Genomic DNA, 20,438 nt, shown 5'->3' on the forward strand with positions numbered 1-20,438 from the left:
CGTGACGTCGTAAGAACGCCATTAGTGCGTATAATGCCCGAGGACGCGTCGCGAACGCGTAAATAGGCCGGGTAACCCGATTATATTCGTAACGAAAACGGCATTGCAATATCGAGTGATAATGTTATGTTCGGCGCATTATTTATTGGATGTGGTGAATTCCTGATTTGACAAGGTCCGGTGATCTTATGCAGGGGGGTTGTTATGGTATAGGAGAGATGTTACCGAATGGGTGGTGGCGCTTTTCGCCGTGGACGCCTGCCTGTCGTGAAAGCACAGCATGGCTTGGTGGAGCCATATGTAGAATACGGATATAAATTGAAATTACGGAAGTAATAAGTAAAGACAGCATATAGGGCAAATCAATATAGAGCGGTGTATGGCATCGCGATATGATAAAGATATGCGTAGTCCGAATTGGTCTGACAGAGCGCGCGTACCCCTTATTCTGGAGCGCATATCTCGGTAGACGTATTCTTTTCCATTAAGTGAATAGCGCAGTCAGATCCAAACGATCTGTCATTCCTCAATATCTATGATCCTTTCTCATCTATTTCACCCCCTAGGGATTCCGTCCTTTCCTAGGGGTAATTCTTGAACCTCGCGCAATTGTAGCACAGAGGTCGGACGAGCGTTGCGTGCCATACTCACCAGAAGTGCCCTGAATAATGCGCGATATCCCTCTACAATCATATGAATTGCAAAATATCTGGTATATAATCTAATATATATACTACTTGAGTATATATAACATTACAGCTTTTGATGACAAGACAGGGGTGCCGCTAGCCTGAACAGGAGTCGTGATTGCTTAGACTTCCAAAATAAGCTCCCCCCTGCGTTCGCGCTCCACCCGTTGCCCTTTGCAATTTGCATTTTTGCCGTTCTCTAGCTTCACCTCTGGCACATCCCCATCACAATTCATTTCACTACGTCTTCTCACTTCGGCCGACCTCGTTCTCGACTCGATCTGGTTTTCACTCGCAGCTCTCTCACATTATGAGTCCCGCGACCTCGTCCTGGATGGACGCGAAGCGCGTGGAGGCCATCGAGAAGGTAGTCCTCCAACGAGCGAAAATTTCCCGGGTAAGTGCTTCCATCACAACCTGATACTGATCTAGCGCTAAAGTCCTCCAGATTACTCGCCAACTCAAGAATCGTTTGGCCCTCGCGAGCTACAAGACCAAGCGTGGCTGGGAAAATCTTGACCTTGACGCCATAGAGCCACGCGTCGCTGAAGAAGCCGCCAGGCGGAGGTCCTCGTCAGTGTCGGGACAGATTATCGCGGGTACGGCTTATGCGTTGTCGTCGCCGATTAAGCAGTCAAGTGTGAGCGCGAGTCTGCCGCCGCCGGCACTGCTGGGTGCGAGCTTGCCGAAACTGGGACCACCATCATCGTCTTTGCCAGGTCGAAAGCAAGGAGCTTCAAACAGAAGCGCGGCAGCTCGGAAACGCGCCCGGACGCTCTCTCATGACCACAAGACTGCCGTGACGAACTTCACACCATGGAAATCTGGTGCACAAGACGACGAAGACGAAGACCACGACATGATACACAGATTTCCTGATAGCAGTGCACACTATGGATCCGCGGCCTTGCGTCTAAGTCAGTCATCGCCTGTCTATCCTGGCATTGCGTCCAGTAATATGACCCGATATCCGTCTTCCTTCGACCACAACCATCATATTCTGCAGCCTAGCTTGCCACCGCCTCCTCCTCCTCCGCCATTGCAGCAGCTCCCAAACGGCAGTCCCGCGAAGTTAAGACATGGTCGCACACATAGTCAAAACGGCAACCTGAAGCAACAACGCCGGAAAAGAAGCAGCGTGGCCTCACAGGCGTCAACAATGTCCGCTGTCTCGTCGGCTTCGACAACCAGCATGGGCGGCAGTACGTTACCGCACCAATCCAGCCCGCCGCGGACGCCTCCCCGGCGGACATTCTCTATCGCCGACAACGACGGCAAGGCGGGCTCGAATGGCAACTTAGCTCAGGGTTTCCCGAGGACAGGAGAGGAAGGCGCTGATTTACTGATGTTTCTCGCTACGTCGCCTTCGCCTGCCCAGCGCTCGTCATTTGTCACCACCCCCCTCCATCACAACCAATCTTCTGTACTCAACTCGTCCACTCTTCTAGCGACGCCTCCGTCTAACCAGCGACATAGTGGTGGCATCCCGTTCGGCACGCCTCTTCTCAATGGCTCCACGTCCGCAGCGCCACATACTCCGTCCCAGGGATTCAACTTCTCTGACTACGTAAATAATATCTTCACGCCATCTCCCGCACAGGTGCCGTGGCATAATAGGACGCCGACCATCACGCCTGCTCGAAGACGGCTGAGTTTCGACCAATTACCCGCCTCAGAGAACTCTCCAACAAGTGTGGCTGCCGGTGGTTCTGGTACGACTAGCGGGCCGTCGAACCGCTACAGTGTCATGGAGGTGGGCGGGTCGCTGCTCCCTTAACTTCGTTATCTCATTTCTTTAACTTTCGGAGTACTATTCGGCGTATACGATGATGTTATCGTGGTAGGTCATATCTGGAGTCATTGTTTATTTAGGCACCTCATGTGTGATGATTCGTATTAAGAATGTATCGGTATTATCGATTACAAGGTATTCAAGTTTATTGTGGGTTTCATTATATCATAGATTGCAATTATTGCTGTATATTTTAAGCTGTATACTACGATAATGTTTATTATTATGTATATGTATATTTTATGGGAATAGTTGAGCAACATTTTTTAATTTATTTTTTCCTTCTGTGCAAATGGAATTCTCCATTTACCTGACGCGTCGGATTGTCATACATAAAAACGCAAACCCTAACATCCGTGTTGTAGTGGTTTACATGTGGGATTAATTGCTTTTGCTGGCATCAAGACGTCCGTTGGACAATGGCATATCAACTAGTCGCTTGCGTCATCATTCTTTGAGCCTTGTATTCTTAGTTATTATTAGCGATTTGATTGACAGAATGAGTACTATATCACGTTGCTTCATATGCATTGCTTTCTCCACTAACGCCGTCCAGACAAAGAGGTCCAACGCGGTCTCAATGACCGACTGTATGAAAAACGCAAAGCGGCGGCCCTCGAGCTCGAGAAATGCATTCGCCAATGCGTCGAAGACGGCGACGACGCCAAAATCCGGACAATTGTCGACCAGCTCTGCCATGATTTCGCATATGCTGTGCACCAGCCCAATGCGCGTAACGGCGGTCTCATAGGTCTCGCGGCATCTGCGATCGCGCTGGGCCCGCATGTTGCTGAGTACCTCGAGGATATCATTCCGCCTGTTCTAGCGTGTTTTGGCGATCAAGACGCCCGCGTGCGGTATTATGCGTGCGAGAGCATGTACAATATTGCCAAAGTCGCAAAAGGGGAGATATTGTTGTATTTCAATGAGATCTTTGATGCGTTGTGTAGATTGGCCGCGGATTCGGAGTTGACAGTCAAAAATGGCGCAGATTTGCTCGATCGGCTGATTAAGGACATTGTCGCTGAGAAGGCGGCGACATATGTTTCGGTTATTCACGCAGCAACTGAACCTCTACCAGATCCAGCTGCAGAGGAGAACGATCCTACGAAGCCAGTACTCGCGCACGAACCAGTGCAGGACCCGTCAAATGAGCCTGCATTCTCATTGGCGAGATTTATCCCATTGCTAACAGATCGGATCTACGTGATTAACCCGTTCACGCGTATGTTCCTCGTCTCCTGGATCACACTGCTGGACTCGATCCCGGATTTGGAATTGGTGAGTTATCTGCCAGAGGTCATCGGCGGATTGTTAAATTTTTTGAGTGATACGAATGTGGATGTGCGGGTTGCGACGCAGGGCGCGTTGGATGGGTTTTTGAATGAGATTAAGAGGATATCGGAATTGAAACGAGCTGTGAGCGAGATTAAAGCTCAGAACGCGGTGCGGGCCACGAATGATGTTTCGGTGACAAAAGCCGATGGCGAGAGTTACCCGTCGGTATCAGCGGACGTGGCTGAGACGGAATCGCTTGCAGAAGAGTTTGTAACTGAAGAAGGGGTGCCGGTTAGTGGTGGAGGTAACGATAGGGATAATGGACGACCGGATATCGACGATATTGACGAGAACGATGCAGCGATGTCGAATTTCAATATGGCCGCCGCCATCTCAGAGGGGGTCTATTTACCGGGTCAAGACGTGAAGGTCGACTTCGCCAAAGTGATCGACATTTTACTGTCTCATTTGGACTCGACCGAACAGGAGATCCAATTGACAGTGTTGAAGTGGATAGAGAGCTTCTTCGAGATCTCGCCGGATGATCTATTGCCCTTTGTTCCGAGATTTTTGTCGCTTTTGTTGCCGACTATGGCCCATGATAATGGTCAATTGCGTCAAGCGGCCGAAAAGGTAAACAACGATCTCATGCAGCTCATAATGTCACTTCCCGACGCAGTTCCCGAGGAGGCGAAGCGCGGTCCGGATGACGAGGCGGTCGAATCACTACCTCCGACGCCGTCGCTCCCGCCGCCGAGACCGGGACTCGCTGCTGTAAGAAGTATTTCGCCGACTGCTAGCCGGAGTATGTCTCCACCTGCTCCTATTAGCCGGCGGTCTCTGTCAACTGATCGCGTGCGCGTTAGAGATGATGAGAGTATCATGAGCAAACTCACGTCCACAACCTCGCCATCCACAGTGACATCCCCGAATTTGAATGCCGAGTTCGCACAAGAGGAGGGTTCGAGAACTTCGGCATCCAAAATGGAGCTACTACTAGACTACCCTGCGACAGTAAATGCGCTGACACTGCATTTCCTCAACGAGCGCGAAGAAACGAGGGTGGCGGCTCTCGACTGGCTCATTATGCTTCACAAAAATGCCTCCCGCAAGATCTTGGCCATCAACGACGGCACGTTCCCTGCCCTTCTCAAAACACTGTCAGACTCTAGTGATTTGGTCGTGACGAAGGATCTCCAGCTCCTCGCACAAATCTCGTACAATTCTGACGACGATTATTTTGCCTCCTTTATGTTGAATTTGCTGTCTTTGTTCAGTACCGACCGGAAGTTGTTGGAGACGCGAGGAAATTTGATTATTCGCCAGCTATGTGTGAGTTTAAATCCAGAGAGGATATATCGGACGTTGGCGGAAATTTTGGAGAAGGAGGATGATGTCGAGTTTGCGAGTATCATGATTCAGAATTTGAACAATAATTTGATTACTGCCCCGGAATTGCAGGGTTTACGACGACGGTTACGGAATCTTGATACGAAGGTATGAGTTTTTGGTATGGGTTTTCAACCTTGCTAACGGGAATAGGACGGCACGAACTTCTTTGTCTCGCTCTTCCGGTCGTGGTGTCATAACGCTGTCGCAACATTTTCGCTGTGTTTGCTAGCGCAGGCGTACGAGCAAGCATTCCATCTCTTGCAGATATTCGCGGATTTGGAGATTACCGTCACATTGCTGATCCAAGTTGACAAACTTATCCAGCTCCTTGAGTCCCCCGTCTTCACCTGTAGGTCTTCATATTCACAAGTGCGCAGTATGATTGCAGTACTAATCAAGAACAACAGACCTCCGTCTTCAGCTCCTTGAACCAGAAAAGTACCCGTTCCTATATAGATGTTTATACGGCCTTCTCATGCTCCTTCCGCAATCTTCCGCATTCGCTACATTGCGAAATAGGCTCAACTCGGTGTCGGCAATTGGATATTTGCACATCGTGCCGCCAACTGCGATGATCTCGTCCACAGCCTCGGCCTCCACAACGTCCAGCACGGGCTCAAACACCGCGAAACAAGTATACAACAAATTTAAGGGCCGGATCGACGAGGCCCGGTGGAACGACCTCCAGGATAAATTTCGTACCGTACAAATGCGGCATGAACGACTCCGGCGGCAGGCGCAGGCAGGCACTGGCACGGCCAAGTCGCAAGGGTCGGATCTAAAGAATGGCATACGTCCTGGCGCGCAGAGCGGTGCTGCTGCGCAGCAGACTGTGCCGACGCCAGCTACGCAGCAGGCGCATCATCATCGGTCTGCGTTGTCGTTCATGTCAGGAAATAAGTCTATTGGCAATTCCGGGGTTGGCAGTGGTGCGATGGGTAATAATGCGAACGGCGCGAGTGGTCCGGTTGCTGGGAGGGAAGGTAGAATATTTAGGAATAGAGCGCGGTGATTTTCTATTTGACTTGACTTAGGAGTAGAGAGTATAGCGTTATATTATTACGTGTGTCCTTTATGACATCTTTTGGCATTATGCTAACAAAGTACTAAATTGTTCCCAATTCTACGCAAACGTCAACCGAGCATACGAACATTCAACCCACAAAAGGTTTTCATGGTGCTTGAAATAGCGCCCACCCTTAATCTCGATCTTGTCCAAAATCGCTCCGATCTCCGCAAACTCGTCATCCGTCAATGGTTCAACCAGCGCCAAATTCTCGTCAACTCGTTCGACTGTCGTACCCCGGGAATCGGAATGATATGTAGGCCAGGAATAACATCCTCGTGCTTCTTAATCCATGAAATGGCTAGTTGAGAAGGTTTTATGCCTTTCTTTTGCGCGAGTTTCGTAATTTCATCCACAAGCTGCAAATTCACTGCAAAATTTTCCTCTGAATATCGTTCGAAATGGAGTCTATAATCGTCTTCGTTGAAATCCTTTCTTGAGCGAATCTGGCCAGTTAAAAACCCACGACCAAGAGGAGAGTATGCGATCACGGGGATTCCTAGCTCCGCGCTGGTGGAGAGGACGCCGAGATCCCGGGCTTCGGTTGACCAAAGCGAGTATTCGATTTCGACGGCAGAGATTTTGTGGACTGCGGCAGCGCGACGGATTGTTTCCGGTTTGACTTCCGAGAGGGAGATGCCGCCTATTAGACCTTCTTTCACGAGCTCTCCTAGTGCTGCAACTGTCGTTTCAATTGGACTGTATTTGTCTCATCAGTATGTGAAATTGCGAAACCGGTAATATTGTTGGAATGAGTCTTACACATTTCTGTCGACGCGGGCGCATTCGAAGAGATCAAGTTTCTTCGCGGTGCCGAGGTGCTTAATGATATTTTCAACGCTTTCGCGCACGAATTCAGGGCTGCCATTCGGAGCAAAAATCTTCAAGTCCACACCGCCTTTAATCGAAAGAACAACCTGCACTCCTCGTTAACATGTGTCTTCACTATATCTTCTTCGCAGAATAACTCACTTTATCAGCATACTCGGGATATTTAGTGAAAAACCGATTGATCAAATCCAAATTTAAGGTCGGAACAGGCATGCCATAGAATTCCCCACCATTGAAAAAAGTCGCTCCGTGCTCAATGGCGCGTTTCATCGTGGCGAAGGCTTGATCGTCTGGTGTTAGTGTGGGACGCCAAGTGAAGCCCATGAGACCGAAGCCTACAGGGCCAATAGGATTGCCGAGGATTTCGAGTTGCATCGATGGGCTTGAGTGACTGAATAAAGAGCGAATTTGATACTGAATGCGGTGCCAATTGAGGGGAGAAGTTGATATTATTCAGGTCGGCCTGGTTTCCCCCACGTCATGTCGATGAAACTGACGTCGCTAAGCACTGAAAATACCGCTGGTATGCGTGCCAAAAAGCCAAACGCGCCCTCGCGGCAATTGATGCCTTCTACGTCATGGAGAGTAAACCAAGTTCCTCCCCGTTGGACCGGCGTAGAGAAGACGTTTAGTACACCCATCGCCGGATGACATTACTCGTATACATGTAAACGACGCTCTATACCGAACTCGTCCATCATTGAGGGAATCTCTAAAATAATGCTGAGTTTTACTTCTAGGCATTACCATCACCACACACTGAAAGTGGGAAAATGGGACTTACGGAGACTGGTCTTTCGAACGCACAATTAGTCTATATGATCTACCTCATGCTAGTCGATTCCGGATTTGCATATACCGACGATAACAACGTTCAGTACTACGGCGTGGCCAATGGCACTTCTCCTGATCCCTGATCATGATAGTACCTGTGTCTTTCCATGCCATTTATCTCTCTTGCTGCCCGGCTGAAGTGTTCGGTATCATCCCGTACCTTGCTATGGCGATTGCGACTCTGCACAGGGCGGGCGTGATGACCATAAGCCGCAACCCCTGACTATCACCGTATTGGACTCGGTCCCTGAAATGAAATATCGACGGTAATTTGAATCAAATGGAGCATTCTAAATGGACCTTTCCTTGTCGACAAGCTCTGTCCCAATCGGATGAACTGTTCGGAATAAGTCGATTAAGTCTTGGTTGTCTGAATTTTGAATGCAATTGCGGGATATTGGCTATTGAAGTCTATATACTTTGGCACAGTGAACTCTGATCGAACCCTGAAACCTTGATATGCTGAATGAAAGCATATGCAACTGCAACAGCCACACCAACAACTAATAATAATACATACAATGCAAGAACATCAAGACAATATTATACTATACAGTAACATTAAGCCATTGTTTCTGATCTGCTTTGTACCATGAAATGGGTGAGTTTGGCATCGACGGCTGTCCAGGTCTTATCAAACAATGCCGCCTGTGATTGAATCTCTCCGAGGACGATAACCATGAGGGAGCATTATCGCCGGGTATAGTATACCTCTTCGAGTCGCGCTTGCCAGCTTCCAGATTGATGCTGAATCGCTTAACAATATCCCGAACTTCTGTACTTTCAGGTGCCTTCCCAAATAGCCAGGCCTCATTTGTCCTTGTAAAACCGAACTCACTACGCGAGGACTCGAGACATACAGATGTCCTTCAAGAGAATCCAGCACGTCAACTGAGAACTCCACGAAAGGGTTGCTTTCTAAGCTTGCCAGGGCGGTAAATGGACGACTTTCGATCCTCGTCGAACAGCTTCTCTAATTCCCTCTCCATGTACCGCGCGCGAATCAAGGGCCAATTCATACAGGTCACCCACAAGCAACAAACACATGAACGCAATAGTAACACTCTCTCAGCAAAGCCATGTACAACTGAAAGTTGTCGCAATTGCATTGTCCATGGGATCTGCGTCTTTTTGATTATGGACCTTCGTGTGTGTGACAAAAAGGGGCCATGACTTCGTAACGTCAAAAATGGAGAGAATACTTTAGCTAGTCTCAAAGAGGAATAGCGGTTACCAAGGCCAAACGATCAAAGCTCCTTCGACCTAACACTAAACATTTTACATATATGCCACATTTGCTAGGTTGGTATAAGAGCACATATACAACAATTCACTCTCATTTACGTCCGCATAAACACTCAAGCTGCTAGTGCACATAAACTTTCGAGGCGCTGATTGGTCCACGAGTGTTAGGCGATGAATTAATGATGCATACTCCAAAACGCGGAGAAAAAAATGCTATATATTTGACCAAGTACACTATTCACATCATATAAACTAAACATTCCCTTTAATACGCATCCGTGTAGACAACCGACTAGATTCGCACACTGAGTTTAGACGAAAATAAATGTATGTATGAATGTAAAAGGCTTTGGTGTTGAAGCACAGCATTGTTCTAGGCGATAATTACATATCCCAAAAGTGAGTTTGTAATTACATTCGGCTACTATATATTATTCCGTCAGAGGCGTCCCACGACAACAACTGTATGTTAACTTACATAGCCAAGGCCGCCATACCGAAGGGGGTCAAGAACGGGACAACTACCAGACGGTTAGCGGGCTTACGCCGATCGAAAGAAACCATCTTAAGCGCATTCAAATACGTACGGAAGAAAAGGGAGAATGGAATGACGAAAGGGATCTTGCGGTTGTGGACCTTGAATGGAAGATTGTGGTACGGACCCTCAGGGTGGTGGCCGTGGTCACCGGATCGAACCATCTGGGAAGACGAGAAACCCCGTCTGGAGGCCGTTTCGAAAGTGGCACCTCGGCGGACGGTGGTTCGCAGAGCGGTACGAGCGATAATAGGGGCGTACATTGAGGTGATGCAAGTGAGGTTGGTTATGTTAGTAATTCCGATATGAACCTATCGAGCAGCAAACCAATATCGTGGTGAGCAGAAAAACGGAGTGCACGTGATGTTAGTCACGTGAATAAATACTTGCAATGGGGTTAGGGCGCAAGCATTGCATAGGTTTTTTTTTTTTTTGGGACAGATTGTCCCAACTACAGCCTACCCTCCAGTAATTTGGACAAAATCCCCGAGGCCCTTTAGTCAGTGCTTGTAGTTTTCATATATTCCTATCTGATAGGATTTTAGTAACGGATTTGAAAATGTGTGTGATTTGACTTTTCACTGCTCTGGTGTCACCAGATCCATTGTACTAACACGATATTTGGGTAGAATTCGACTTAGCCCGCTGTTGATAGTGGCAAAGAATTATAGAACAAGAACAAGACGGGCGGCTCTTAAAAGGCAAAATGTTTAACCAGGAGGAAGATCTCTTCGGAGTTTTTTCAGAGACTACTCCGGCGCCCAGCAGACGGCCACCGATGAGTGGGCCATATGTGAAGGACAGCCAGCAAAATAAGCCCAGCAAACGTCTTCGCGAACTTTCTTCATCCGACGACGACAAGAAAGACGACTCAGAGTTATCAACTAGTGAAAGCAATGGAGATGCAAAGCGACCACGTACAGAAGAGGAAGAAGAAGAAGCTGAGCCTGTCGTGACTGATACCTTCGAGCAGGAAGCGTCGCGTGAGGTTGCAGCGTCTGCCGGTCTCCAGGGCAGCTTAACTGAGGCTGATACGGCCGATGGCAAGGTCAAACTTCAGCACCAAGTCCGACATCAGGTCGCGTTGCCACCTAGTTACGACTACGTGCCTCTGTCGGAACACAAGCCGCCTGAAAATCCAGCGAGAACTTACCCATTCACACTTGATCCCTTCCAGGCAAACGCTATCGCTTCTATCCAAAGAGATGAGTCAGTCTTGGTATCCGCACACACTAGTGCCGGTAAGACCGTTGTTGCAGAGTACGCCATTGCACAGAGTTTACGTGCAAAACAGCGAGTCATTTACACGTCGCCCATCAAGGCACTGAGCAATCAAAAGTATCGTGAACTCCTGGCGGAATTTGGGGATGTAGGCTTAATGACAGGTGATGTCACGATCAACCAGACAGCAAGTTGCTTAGTTATGACGACCGAGATTTTGCGGTCAATGTTATATCGAGGCTCCGAGATTATGCGTGAGGTGGCCTGGGTTATTTTCGATGAGATTCACTACATGCGTGATTCTGAGCGAGGTGTTGTGTGGGAAGAGACCATCATTTTGTTACCCGATAAAGTTCGGTACGTTTTCTTGTCCGCTACGATCCCCAATGCTATGCAGTTCGCGGAATGGATTTGTAAGATTCATGTGCAACCTTGCCACGTCGTTTATACCGACTTCCGACCGACCCCATTGCAGCACTATTTATTCCCTGCCGGCGGAGATGGTATTCACCTGGTGGTTGATGAAAAGAGTGTTTTCAGAGAGGACAGTTTTCAGAAAGCAATGGGCCAGCTTACCGAGAAAGTCGAGGATGACGTCAAACGAAAAGACCGAAAGAAAAAGGGAAAGTCTATGGAGGATAAAGGTGTGTAGCTGTTTGGCTAATTTGACACGGCGTAATGTTGACTTCAGCAGGACCATCTGATATCTATAAGATCGTTAAGATGATTATGACCAAGAACTATAATCCCGTTATTGTCTTCAGCTTCAGCAAAAGAGAATGCGAAGCTTTGGCGCTGCAAATGAGTAAACTGGATTTTAATGAGGACGAAGAAAAAGACATGATTTCGAAAGTTTTTACCAACGCTATCAGTCAATTGTCTGACGAGGACAAGGAATTGCCTCAGATCAAACACATTCTGCCATTACTTCGTCGTGGTATTGGCATTCATCACAGTGGTCTATTGCCCATTCTCAAAGAAGTCATTGAGATTCTCTTTCAAGAAGGTTTGATTAAAGTTTTGTTTGCTACTGAGACCTTCTCTATCGGTCTAAACATGCCTGCCAAAACTGTGGTGTTCACTAACGTAAGAAAATGGGATGGAAAGAATTTCAGATGGGTTTCTGGCGGTGAATATATTCAAATGTCGGGTCGAGCTGGTCGACGTGGCCTTGATGATCGCGGCATCGTTATTCTCATGATCGATGAAAAGATGGAGCCCGAGGTCGCCAAGGGCATGGTTAAGGGCCAAGCTGATCGTCTTGATTCCGCGTTTCATTTAAGCTACAATATGATTCTGAACCTTATGAGAGTTGAAGGCATTTCGCCCGAGTTCATGCTTGAGCGATGCTTTTTCCAGTTTCAGAACACGTCGCAGGTTCCTCTGTTAACAGGTGAACTTGCTCAGTTGACTGCTAAATTCAACGACATGAAGATCGAGGAGGAAGAGACCGTAGCACAGTACTATGACCTAAAAGATCAGTTGGAAAGCTATCAAAAGGACTACCAAACCGTCATTTCCCACCCCAGTGTCGCAATTCCATTCATGACCATTGGCAGGCTTGTGCAGGTGAAATACAGAGATATGGACTTTGGATGGGGTGCGGTTATTTCGTACTCAAAGAGATCCCCGCCGAAGGTACAATTATTTCTCTACTATATTTTTCATATGTGCACTAACTGGTCTAGGGGTCTGGTATTCAATTTACTCCGCAGGAATCCTACATCGTCGACGTCGCCTTGTTTATCAGCAAATCCGCGCCGACAGTTATCCCCAAGAATCATGACTTGCCTGACAGTGTGAGGCCAGGCGAAGGCGACAATTGCAGATTAGAAGTTGTGCCTGTACTTCTGGGCTGTATTCAAGCTATTTCGAATTTGCGGATATTTGTCAACACCGATCTTAAGAGCCCAAACCAGAAAAGTCATGTCGCGAAATCTATCAACGAAGTGAAGAAACGGTTCCCGGATGGTATTACGCTTCTTGATCCGGTCAAAAACATGAACATCACAGACGATGCGTTCAAGACGTTGCTTAAGGTATTATATTGTTGGTTCTGTAGGACAAAGATTGACAATAGCTAATAATTAATTTTACAGAAAATTGACACTCTTGAGTCAAAGCTTAAGGAAAGCCCTCTAAGCGGTTCGGCAGAGTTGCACGGACTCTACAGTCAATACGTGGAAAAAATAGATCTACGAACTGACATCAAAGCGCTGCAAATGAAGATCGAGACCGCACATAAGATTATGCAGCTTGATGAGTTGAAGTGTCGCAAGCGTGTGCTACGACGCCTAGGATTCATCAGCGAGGCCGATATCATTGAAGTCAAGGGCCGGTAAGTGATCTCTGCTCTTGTAAATGGGGATTTCTGCTAATATAACGAAGAGTTGCGTGTGAAATAAGCACTGGTGATGAATTGATGCTGACCGAGATGATTTTCAACGGCGTTTTCAACGACCTCACCCCAGAGCAAATTGCGGCTCTACTCAGCTGCTTCGTGTTCCAGGAGAAGACTAAGGAGACTCCTAAAATGCCTGCTGAACTTGCTAAACCACTGCGAGATCTCAAAGAAACCGCTAGAAAAATCGCAAAGGTTTCACGGGAAAGCAAGTTGGATTTTTCTGAGGAGGACTACGTCGAAGGATTTAAGAGTAGTCTTATGGAGGTCGTGTATTCGTGGGCACAAGGTGCCACATTTGCTCAAATTTGGTAAGCCCATACTTATTGTCAGCGCAGGTTGAGACTGTACTAACCGCACATCAGCAAAATGACCGACGTCTACGAAGGAAGCTTGATTCGTATGTTTAAGAGATTGGAGGAACTTCTCCGACAGATGGTTCAGGCTGCTAAGGTTATCGGGAACGAAGACTTAGAAACGAAGATGGATGCTGCGATGGAGAAGATACGGCGAGATCTTGTTGCTGCTGGTTCTCTGTACTTGTAGAATTTATTGCTGTTATGTCGTTTATGCATATTTTGTCTTGCTAGTATGTGTTAGGGTATAAAAAGTTTGGGCATTAATACATATATTTCTTAGAAAGATAGATTCCGGATATTATGCAAGAATTGGGTCTATTTTAGCTATCTGCATCTTTGTATGCTCAATGACCCTGTCGAGATAATCGTCCTTTGAATTCAAATCATTGATTGTCCGAACCTCATCCGGAAAATATGCGTACCCGTCGTCAACATACATATGGATATAATTCGATCCTTCCGGAATCATGTCCCACTTCTCCGTCGCTTCCTTGCCGACCAATAACTCTCCCAATACAAGGCACCACAGCCTCGCAGCATCCATATGGTTATATCCGCCACCTCCAACTACTAGCGTCGGCTTACCGAAATCTATAATATCTAAAATGACGCTGCTAAGTCCGCGGATTGAGAGATTCCACTCTTTCGTCGGATCGCGCGCTAGACCATCCGCACCGCACTGCAAGACGACGGCTTCAGGCTGAAATCGCTCAAATGAGGGCCAAATAACGTCGCGTAGTATTCGTCGTAGAGATTCGTCGTTTAATCCAGCCCTGAGACCTAGGTTGATGGTGTAATTTTGGCCACGGCCTTTGCCGCAGAATTTGGAGTTCCCGGAACCTAGCGCTCTTAATGAAATATCTTAATGGTAGAAGATAGCAATCGTACCAGGGAAAAATCCTTTATCGTATCTATGCACGGAAACAGTTAGGACCTTATTGGAATAAGCGAATGCCGTCTCGACGCCGTCACCGTGATGAAGATCCAAGTCAACGTACATGACTTTCTCGAACCTCTTTCGTAGTCTGAAGCTCGTCAATATGGCTAACATCCAATATTTCCAAGAATATGTCAAGTGATCACATACTCTAGAATCCCCAAAACAATATCATTAACATAACAGAAACCCGAGCATTTATCCTTTCCAGCATGATGCCGACCGCCATGCCAATTAATGGCTACTCGCTGCTTGTCATCATTCGCATTCCGACTGGTAAGATATCGTGCACACGCGATTGTCGTGCCGGATATTGCCCGGATATATTTATCTAGGCCGTCAAATACAGGGCAATCAAATTCCAGACCAAAACGCTCCTGCAATCTCTTGTCGACATCCTCATTCGGTAAAGATGAGTGTGTGCTGCTGTGTGATCCACTGTCGGATTCGTCCTCAGAGTCGGAATACGTGACATCTTCTTCGTTCAATAGGTACGATATGAACTTGGAGTCATGGTATGCCGTTAATTGATCTTTAGATGCGAAACATGGCGAGATAATGTCATCGCATTGCTCAATGAGATTATGAGAACGGATCATGTCGTCGACAAGACTCGCGCGGCCAATATTAGCGGGGAGAAGGTCTGCTAGCTTAGTGTATTCTGGACTATATGCATAACCTATTTGTCGGGATTTGTTTCTTGACATAATGCTGTTCTGAGCAGGTCGTCTGCATGTTTCTAGGTCACGTATCGGAGAGAAACAAAGCTCACAATTCAGGGGTCGCAACAATTCTCCCAAACAAAGGTTGTCCCACGCGGCCATTTAGCTGCTCCATTTGTATCTAGCAACGATCGTATTTGACTATATAGCTATATGACGACAATTTCATCCGAATATGGCAAGGGAGATAGCTCCACATCAGAACATCGACCTTTGAAAGTCTTCAGTCCAGACGGTAGTCGATCAAATCCGAACTTGACGCAGAAAGACACAACCGACTTATTACACGAAATATCGCTCTTGCTTGATACAGGTGTACATAAGGATACAATAACCCTTTGTTTAAAGCTCTTCGATAATGGAATTAATCCAGAAGCGTTAGCTGTAAGAGGTTGAAGTAGATGTGCACTAAGCATATTATTCTAACGGTCAGGAAGAATACTATTCGCGAATTGAAGGAAACGTCAATATCACAAGGAAACAAAAACATGGCGTGAATTGTTTCTTGATTGGGAAGTGCGATATTTAATTGTATATAATTTAAACGATAGAGTACATCTTCAATAGTGACTACTATACAAGTCTTCTTCGTTTGTGAATCTCACTTTGGCCTTTATCATAGCTTGCCTAACTTCCAATCGATTGCTAACAAACTTGTGTTGCTAGACTCATTCATCATTAGCTTCCTGTACTTCGCATAATCAGATAATGCATTAAGAGCAACGGCTGCTGACGAGTCATCTGGCACCACATCCCCAGATGTATCAGTTACTATAGTAGCACTAGTAATAACTCTGGATTCCAATGTTAAATCTGTCGCGATCTGCCTTGCAATTCTTTCACGGCGAACGCGAACTTTGGCAGGGACATGCCGAACAGTATCTTCATCCTGCAGAGTATCTTGCGAGGCAAGACTGGAAGGTGAGATAATTGGCAGTGTGTGAAGCCATTTGTCAAGAATAGTTTCGTACATACTCTGTGTATCAATTCTATTCCCGATGTACGGTAAATTCTCAAAACCAAGATTGTCAACTAAAAACCCTTTGTTCGAGAGATCTTCACACAAGGCGTCAAGATTATCGGAAAACGACTGCAAATCATCCATCAAGCCCCTGCTTGACACAATATCATGCAGAGTTTTCAGCCCAATCGAGTCTGTAGATTTGGGTGACATGACCTGCAAGCGCACAGTCTCGCATAATTCGGATACTGCGTTGGCGTCGGAGTTAGTTGCTAAGGTCGGGTCATTATCGGGGAATATGCGCTCGTATAGTGGATGCAAGTCGACTAGTCTTGGAAGAAAAGTGTCTATAAAATCGTGGTTAAAGCGTACAGGCTCATTTATATCCCATGACGTGTCACTGCTGGCAACCTCCAGCTCTATTGACCGAGGTGGTGCGATTGTGTCTGAATAAAATATCCGTTGCGACAGACTATAATCCATTGAAAGCTGGAATATGGATAGGAAACGGGCAGCTTCAAGCTGGTCAGAATGAGAATTATCCGCAATAGTCACAGGTACTGGCACAAGATCCTGCAACTTTGGTCCTTTCTTGCAAGTAAGGATGTACGGATCATCAATAGAAAATGGAATTTTGTCCTGAGCTCCGAACTGATAGCAGGTAACCACAGGATCGCCTGATGAATGAAGCATCGCGTATGAGTCTGCTCAAATTGTGAGTGGAGGTAGTCATGACTTCAGATTGTTACGAGACGTACTATCGTCGAGCGAGAATGTACTACACCTGAGACTGTCATCCTCGGAGTCTCTATAATGCCTCCATGCAAGCAACTCCTTTGGGAACATCCTCAAATCCATCCAAACAAGATCGTCTGATGTCAAAACAAACATTTCATGGCTCTTTTCCGGAACAGGCTGGACATGTCGGATAGTCGAGACCAGCGTTGGACTATATTCCGCAATTGCTGTTCCTCCTTTGGCACGTAAATCGAACAACTGTATTATCTTTTTGTTCGACACAACTATGTTATTCAAGGTCGCACCCCACTGTATAGAGTGAAACTGCATGATATCCGCCACATTATTCGTGGATCCAGATCTGAACGCAGTCACTTTGGTTTGAGCCTCATTAAGGTCCCCGATTGCCCAATTTCCGCAAGCATCAACTGTTCCGAATTGCTGCCAATACCACGGGTTAAACGCGATATCTGAAAATGGCGCCTCTGAGCTTGGAGATACACTAGTGAGGAGATCTGCGGTCATCAACCGGGTCCTAGATTCATCTGACCTAATTATCCCGGGCCTGTAAAATTGGCATTGGCGACCTGTCCGAACGGACAACAGAGCTGTCTTCGTTAGCATACTATTAATATTTCGCTTAATAATAAATGAGAGCTAACCTCCAGCACTGTCTGAGTATTCTGTTCCAGCAAACTGTAAACCCAATATTCTATCGGCGATGTCCATGGAGAATCTAGGGGATCCCAAGATCGGCACAGTAATGGACGCATCAAAGTCATCCAGATTGTACGTTTGATTTACAACATTTGATAGATCTAAATATGGTTAATCCTATTGACCCAGACTGCAATAGCGCCTTGAAGAGCTTGTACTAATCTGAGAGCCGCTGACTCCACTGACGAATGCAGCGCATGGTCGTCTTTTGGAAACGATATGATCCCTGGCGAATCCAAAATCAAGTAACCGCGTTTGCAATGGATGCATTAGCTGCTCCTGAGGCGTACGCGACACGTCTTTGGAGAATCCACTGAGAACATTGCTTGGAATGAACGAATCCGGTGCGATATGTGTCTGCAACAGACGGTTAGGACATAGAATAACTCAAGCGTTAGCTACAAACTCATACAAGCTGCCTTCGAGCAAAATCAACTGGAATTCTTTGTTGTTCTTCTAAGCTGACTCGCGTTCCGGGCATATAAGTCCGAACGTATTTCAATCCATGAAACTTGGTCCCTGCAAGACAGTTAGATTCTCAGTTCACATCATTTACATGATGACGACCTACCATTGGTATGCAACCTCGGATATATCCATTTTCCATCAAGCGAAAGCGACGGAGCATATAATGCTGCACCGGGGTGTCCATATTCCAAACGAACACCATGAAGGCCTGTGGATGGCCACATTGGATGCTTCGATTACAAACTGATTCGCTCACTCTCCCTCACGCCGCTCAGGCTACACATTCTCTTTCCTTCTCTCACAAGAATTGCAGCGATTGTGGAGAATTTCTGCTGATATGCAATATTGCACTTCCTCGGCTTTCTGATGACGTAGGATATTGTACTTACTCGTTTGTGGTCTCCAGGATAGGCTCGTGCCGCAGGACTAACAGCTCTGCGAAAAGTTTCGAAGGGCTTTGGCTTAGGGTTACTACTGCTTAACTTGGTGCTGCTGTTCCATTAGAATGAAAGGGGTAATAGAAGCAGCACTAATCAGCACGTGGAAATATTCTCAAAGACCCCCCCCCCCCCCCCCCCCCCCCCCCCGAGCTATGTAGATGTCTAAGCAAGTGGTCCGATATTTGATATCGTACCTCCACGGAGACTAATCAATTTAACTAAATAAAGGTCTCCTGTCAAGTATGGCATTTGCATCGAGAAAATGAGGTTAAATTACAGTGACGCAATCATGAAATTAAATACAAACAAAACAACCCAAATTTTTATCTGTAACAAACAATTCTTTTTTAAAACATCTACCATAGCAAACCTAGATTTACTTAGAACCCTTGAATGCTTTGGCATAGGGGTTAAGCCGCAATAAAACCTGCTTGTTCTTGAGCGGGTTCTTCTTCTGAACGATAGTTCGTTTGGTGTACTTTTCGCCAGCTGGTCTAACGACAGCCTGGATCTCCGCGGAGTTGATAAGTCTGGTGATGTCAGCGTTGGAGACAATGTTGGATGGGAGAGTGTAGTCGGATCTGGCGGTGGCCGGCGTCGCCTCGGATCCCCAGATAGTGTCGAGGAGGGCAAAAGCGGACTCGGTCCAAATGACAAAGCGGCCAAGATGGCCACCAGGAGCCATCTGAAGGACGGAAAGCGTACGGACATTGACGACCTCAACACCGGGGATATTGCGGAAAGCCTTGACGAGGGACGAACCGTCGGTGCCGTAGACGACAAGAGGTCCACGTCGCTGGGTGTGGCGGCGACCACGAAGCTTGCCCTTGCCAGCACGAAGCTTACGGGACTTGATAACTTTGATAACGTCACGGTTGGCACCGAGAGCCTTGAGGACAGCAACAGCATCTTTAGTCTTTGTGAGCGACTCCACCTCATCGGAGACGACGAGAGGGATCTCCGGAACAGTCTCGATTCTGTGACCACGCGCGAGAACGAGGGGAGCGACGGCTGAGGCTGCTATGGCAGACGCAGTAGCGAATCGTTTCTGGTTCAAGTTGACCTTGACGTGCCACTTTCTCCAGGTCTTGGTAGGCTATTTTCAACGCTGTTAGAATGCGTTCCTTCTCCCAGGTACGAAATGCAACATACAGCGAACATTCGACCGCCACGGCACATGTTACCGAAAGCAGCCTGACCAGCACGATGGGTACCACCACCAGAGACACGGGGAATACGGGCAACAGCACGACCGGTACCTAGATGCAAACATTTTAGAACTCACACTCTGACATCATTGTGCAAAACCATCGTCAAGTCCGAAATCAAATCCAAGAATTTTGCAATAATTCAATCACCAACGAGACAACGTAGATTCAATTCTCCGACAATCACAATAAAAATGACTGACCCCATGACTCAGCGGAAGTCTGGTGACCAGCCTTCTCGGAGACAGCATAAGCCTGGCGTTTGTTCTTCGCGACACCGGTGTAAACAGAATGGACAATGTCGGAACGGATAGGCGCCTTGAACACCGCAGGCAACGGCTGTGTCCGCTCGGACACCTCGCCAGAAATCGAGAAGACAGAGATCTGAGGTCGGAACGTGGCCATTTGTGCTGAGTGGTTTCTGATAATGGCTTTACTGCTAAATGTTGCTGGACGTTTGGGACAAACAGCTCAGGACTCGAGATCGAAAGGGTGCTTTGGTTTGCTTGGATGCATCTGCTTCTGTGCCGCGGACGGCTTGTGAACGTGACTGCTACGCGAGTCCTTACTTGCCGTGATGTAGGGTTGCACCCTAATTCCATGG

General features: G+C 47.2%; 9 protein-coding genes across 9 annotated transcripts; 4 read left to right on the forward strand and 5 right to left on the reverse strand.

The window, feature by feature from the left end:
* The first annotated feature begins 502 nt into the window (after positions 1-502).
* On the forward strand, positions 503-2,774 carry V1513DRAFT_447747 (uncharacterized protein). Its single transcript, XM_066898433.1, has 2 exons — positions 503-1,086; positions 1,138-2,774. The coding sequence occupies exons 1-2, from the start codon at positions 1,000-1,002 to the stop codon at positions 2,464-2,466; spliced, it is 1,416 nt and encodes a 471-aa protein (XP_066752619.1). The 5' UTR covers positions 503-999; the 3' UTR covers positions 2,467-2,774.
* Positions 2,775-2,830: 56 nt separating this feature from the next.
* V1513DRAFT_485726 (vacuolar protein 14 C-terminal Fig4p binding-domain-containing protein) lies at positions 2,831-6,293 on the forward strand. The gene is made up of 4 exons (XM_066900483.1): positions 2,831-2,984; positions 3,038-5,256; positions 5,302-5,500; positions 5,559-6,293. The coding sequence occupies exons 1-4, from the start codon at positions 2,981-2,983 to the stop codon at positions 6,161-6,163; spliced, it is 3,027 nt and encodes a 1,008-aa protein (XP_066752620.1). The 5' UTR covers positions 2,831-2,980; the 3' UTR covers positions 6,164-6,293.
* V1513DRAFT_432424 (NADP-dependent oxidoreductase domain-containing protein) lies at positions 6,275-7,423 on the reverse strand (the record flags this gene model as incomplete). The annotated part of the gene is made up of 4 exons (XM_066896403.1): positions 6,275-6,427; positions 6,454-6,916; positions 6,980-7,134; positions 7,190-7,423. The coding sequence occupies 4 exons, from the start codon at positions 7,421-7,423 to the stop codon at positions 6,275-6,277; spliced, it is 1,005 nt and encodes a 334-aa protein (XP_066752621.1).
* Positions 7,424-9,201: 1,778 nt separating this feature from the next.
* Positions 9,202-9,968, reverse strand: V1513DRAFT_447757 (uncharacterized protein). The gene is made up of 3 exons (XM_066898434.1): positions 9,715-9,968; positions 9,606-9,648; positions 9,202-9,551 (listed from the first exon to the last, which is right to left on the reverse strand). The coding sequence occupies exons 1-3, from the start codon at positions 9,923-9,925 to the stop codon at positions 9,539-9,541; spliced, it is 267 nt and encodes an 88-aa protein (XP_066752622.1). The 5' UTR covers positions 9,926-9,968; the 3' UTR covers positions 9,202-9,538.
* A 145-nt stretch (positions 9,969-10,113) lies between these two features.
* V1513DRAFT_135446 (rRNA-processing arch domain-containing protein) lies at positions 10,114-13,886 on the forward strand. Its single transcript, XM_066894200.1, has 7 exons — positions 10,114-10,223; positions 10,292-11,527; positions 11,578-12,521; positions 12,572-12,922; positions 12,983-13,221; positions 13,272-13,595; positions 13,650-13,886. The coding sequence occupies exons 2-7, from the start codon at positions 10,369-10,371 to the stop codon at positions 13,828-13,830; spliced, it is 3,198 nt and encodes a 1,065-aa protein (XP_066752623.1). The 5' UTR covers positions 10,114-10,223; positions 10,292-10,368; the 3' UTR covers positions 13,831-13,886.
* Positions 13,869-15,333, reverse strand: V1513DRAFT_447763 (uncharacterized protein). The gene is made up of 3 exons (XM_066898435.1): positions 14,731-15,333; positions 14,532-14,668; positions 13,869-14,483 (listed from the first exon to the last, which is right to left on the reverse strand). The coding sequence occupies exons 1-3, from the start codon at positions 15,285-15,287 to the stop codon at positions 13,942-13,944; spliced, it is 1,236 nt and encodes a 411-aa protein (XP_066752624.1). The 5' UTR covers positions 15,288-15,333; the 3' UTR covers positions 13,869-13,941.
* V1513DRAFT_447767 (mitotic-spindle organizing gamma-tubulin ring associated-domain-containing protein) lies at positions 15,262-16,102 on the forward strand. Its single transcript, XM_066898436.1, has 2 exons — positions 15,262-15,686; positions 15,740-16,102. Exons 1-2 carry the CDS (start codon positions 15,456-15,458, stop codon positions 15,797-15,799), a joined length of 291 nt encoding a protein of 96 aa, XP_066752625.1. The 5' UTR covers positions 15,262-15,455; the 3' UTR covers positions 15,800-16,102.
* V1513DRAFT_459366 (RNA polymerase I-specific transcription initiation factor RRN6-like protein) lies at positions 15,919-17,730 on the reverse strand (the record flags this gene model as incomplete). The annotated part of the gene is made up of 3 exons (XM_066899751.1): positions 15,919-16,970; positions 17,022-17,609; positions 17,664-17,730. The coding sequence occupies 3 exons, from the start codon at positions 17,728-17,730 to the stop codon at positions 15,919-15,921; spliced, it is 1,707 nt and encodes a 568-aa protein (XP_066752626.1).
* Positions 17,731-18,785: 1,055 nt separating this feature from the next.
* V1513DRAFT_416951 (60S ribosomal protein uL4) lies at positions 18,786-20,317 on the reverse strand. The gene is made up of 3 exons (XM_066895857.1): positions 20,038-20,317; positions 19,779-19,885; positions 18,786-19,722 (listed from the first exon to the last, which is right to left on the reverse strand). The coding sequence occupies exons 1-3, from the start codon at positions 20,237-20,239 to the stop codon at positions 19,003-19,005; spliced, it is 1,029 nt and encodes a 342-aa protein (XP_066752627.1). The 5' UTR covers positions 20,240-20,317; the 3' UTR covers positions 18,786-19,002.
* Between the last annotated feature and the right edge of the window lie 121 nt (positions 20,318-20,438).

This window comes from Lipomyces chichibuensis (assembly GCF_038497645.1).
Source record: "Lipomyces chichibuensis strain CBS 12929 unplaced genomic scaffold V1513scaffold_24, whole genome shotgun sequence".
Classification (NCBI taxonomy): Eukaryota; Fungi; Ascomycota; class Lipomycetes; order Lipomycetales; family Lipomycetaceae; genus Lipomyces; species Lipomyces chichibuensis.

Bases quoted from the DNA above. Each gene is read 5' to 3' on its own strand.
- V1513DRAFT_485726 (XM_066900483.1), top strand. The intron at 5,257-5,301 runs GTATGAGTTTTT...TAACGGGAATAG, and splicing joins TACGGAATCTTGATACGAAG to GACGGCACGAACTTCTTTGT. The intron at 5,501-5,558 runs GTAGGTCTTCAT...CAAGAACAACAG, and splicing joins TGAGTCCCCCGTCTTCACCT to ACCTCCGTCTTCAGCTCCTT.
- V1513DRAFT_447767 (XM_066898436.1), top strand. From the start codon at position 15,456: ATGACGACAATTTCATCCGAATATGGCAAGGGAGATAGCTCCACATCA. The intron at 15,687-15,739 runs GTAAGAGGTTGA...ACGGTCAGGAAG, and splicing joins TTAATCCAGAAGCGTTAGCT to AATACTATTCGCGAATTGAA.
- V1513DRAFT_135446 (XM_066894200.1), top strand. From the start codon at position 10,369: ATGTTTAACCAGGAGGAAGATCTCTTCGGAGTTTTTTCAGAGACTACT. The intron at 13,222-13,271 runs GTAAGTGATCTC...AATATAACGAAG, and splicing joins ATCATTGAAGTCAAGGGCCG to AGTTGCGTGTGAAATAAGCA. The intron at 13,596-13,649 runs GTAAGCCCATAC...ACCGCACATCAG, and splicing joins GCCACATTTGCTCAAATTTG to CAAAATGACCGACGTCTACG.
- V1513DRAFT_447763 (XM_066898435.1), bottom strand. From the start codon at position 15,287: ATGTCAAGAAACAAATCCCGACAAATAGGTTATGCATATAGTCCAGAA. The intron at 14,669-14,730 runs GTATGTGATCAC...GACGAGCTTCAG, and splicing joins ATTGTTTTGGGGATTCTAGA to ACTACGAAAGAGGTTCGAGA. The intron at 14,484-14,531 runs GTACGATTGCTA...TAAGAGCGCTAG, and splicing joins CGATAAAGGATTTTTCCCTG to GTTCCGGGAACTCCAAATTC.
- V1513DRAFT_447747 (XM_066898433.1), top strand. From the start codon at position 1,000: ATGAGTCCCGCGACCTCGTCCTGGATGGACGCGAAGCGCGTGGAGGCC. The intron at 1,087-1,137 runs GTAAGTGCTTCC...AAAGTCCTCCAG, and splicing joins AACGAGCGAAAATTTCCCGG to ATTACTCGCCAACTCAAGAA.
- V1513DRAFT_416951 (XM_066895857.1), bottom strand. From the start codon at position 20,239: ATGGCCACGTTCCGACCTCAGATCTCTGTCTTCTCGATTTCTGGCGAG. The intron at 19,886-20,037 runs GTCAGTCATTTT...GTTTGCATCTAG, and splicing joins GACTTCCGCTGAGTCATGGG to GTACCGGTCGTGCTGTTGCC. The intron at 19,723-19,778 runs GTATGTTGCATT...CGTTGAAAATAG, and splicing joins GTGGCGGTCGAATGTTCGCT to CCTACCAAGACCTGGAGAAA.
- V1513DRAFT_447757 (XM_066898434.1), bottom strand. From the start codon at position 9,925: ATGTACGCCCCTATTATCGCTCGTACCGCTCTGCGAACCACCGTCCGC. The intron at 9,649-9,714 runs GTACGTATTTGA...ACCGTCTGGTAG, and splicing joins TCCATTCTCCCTTTTCTTCC to TTGTCCCGTTCTTGACCCCC.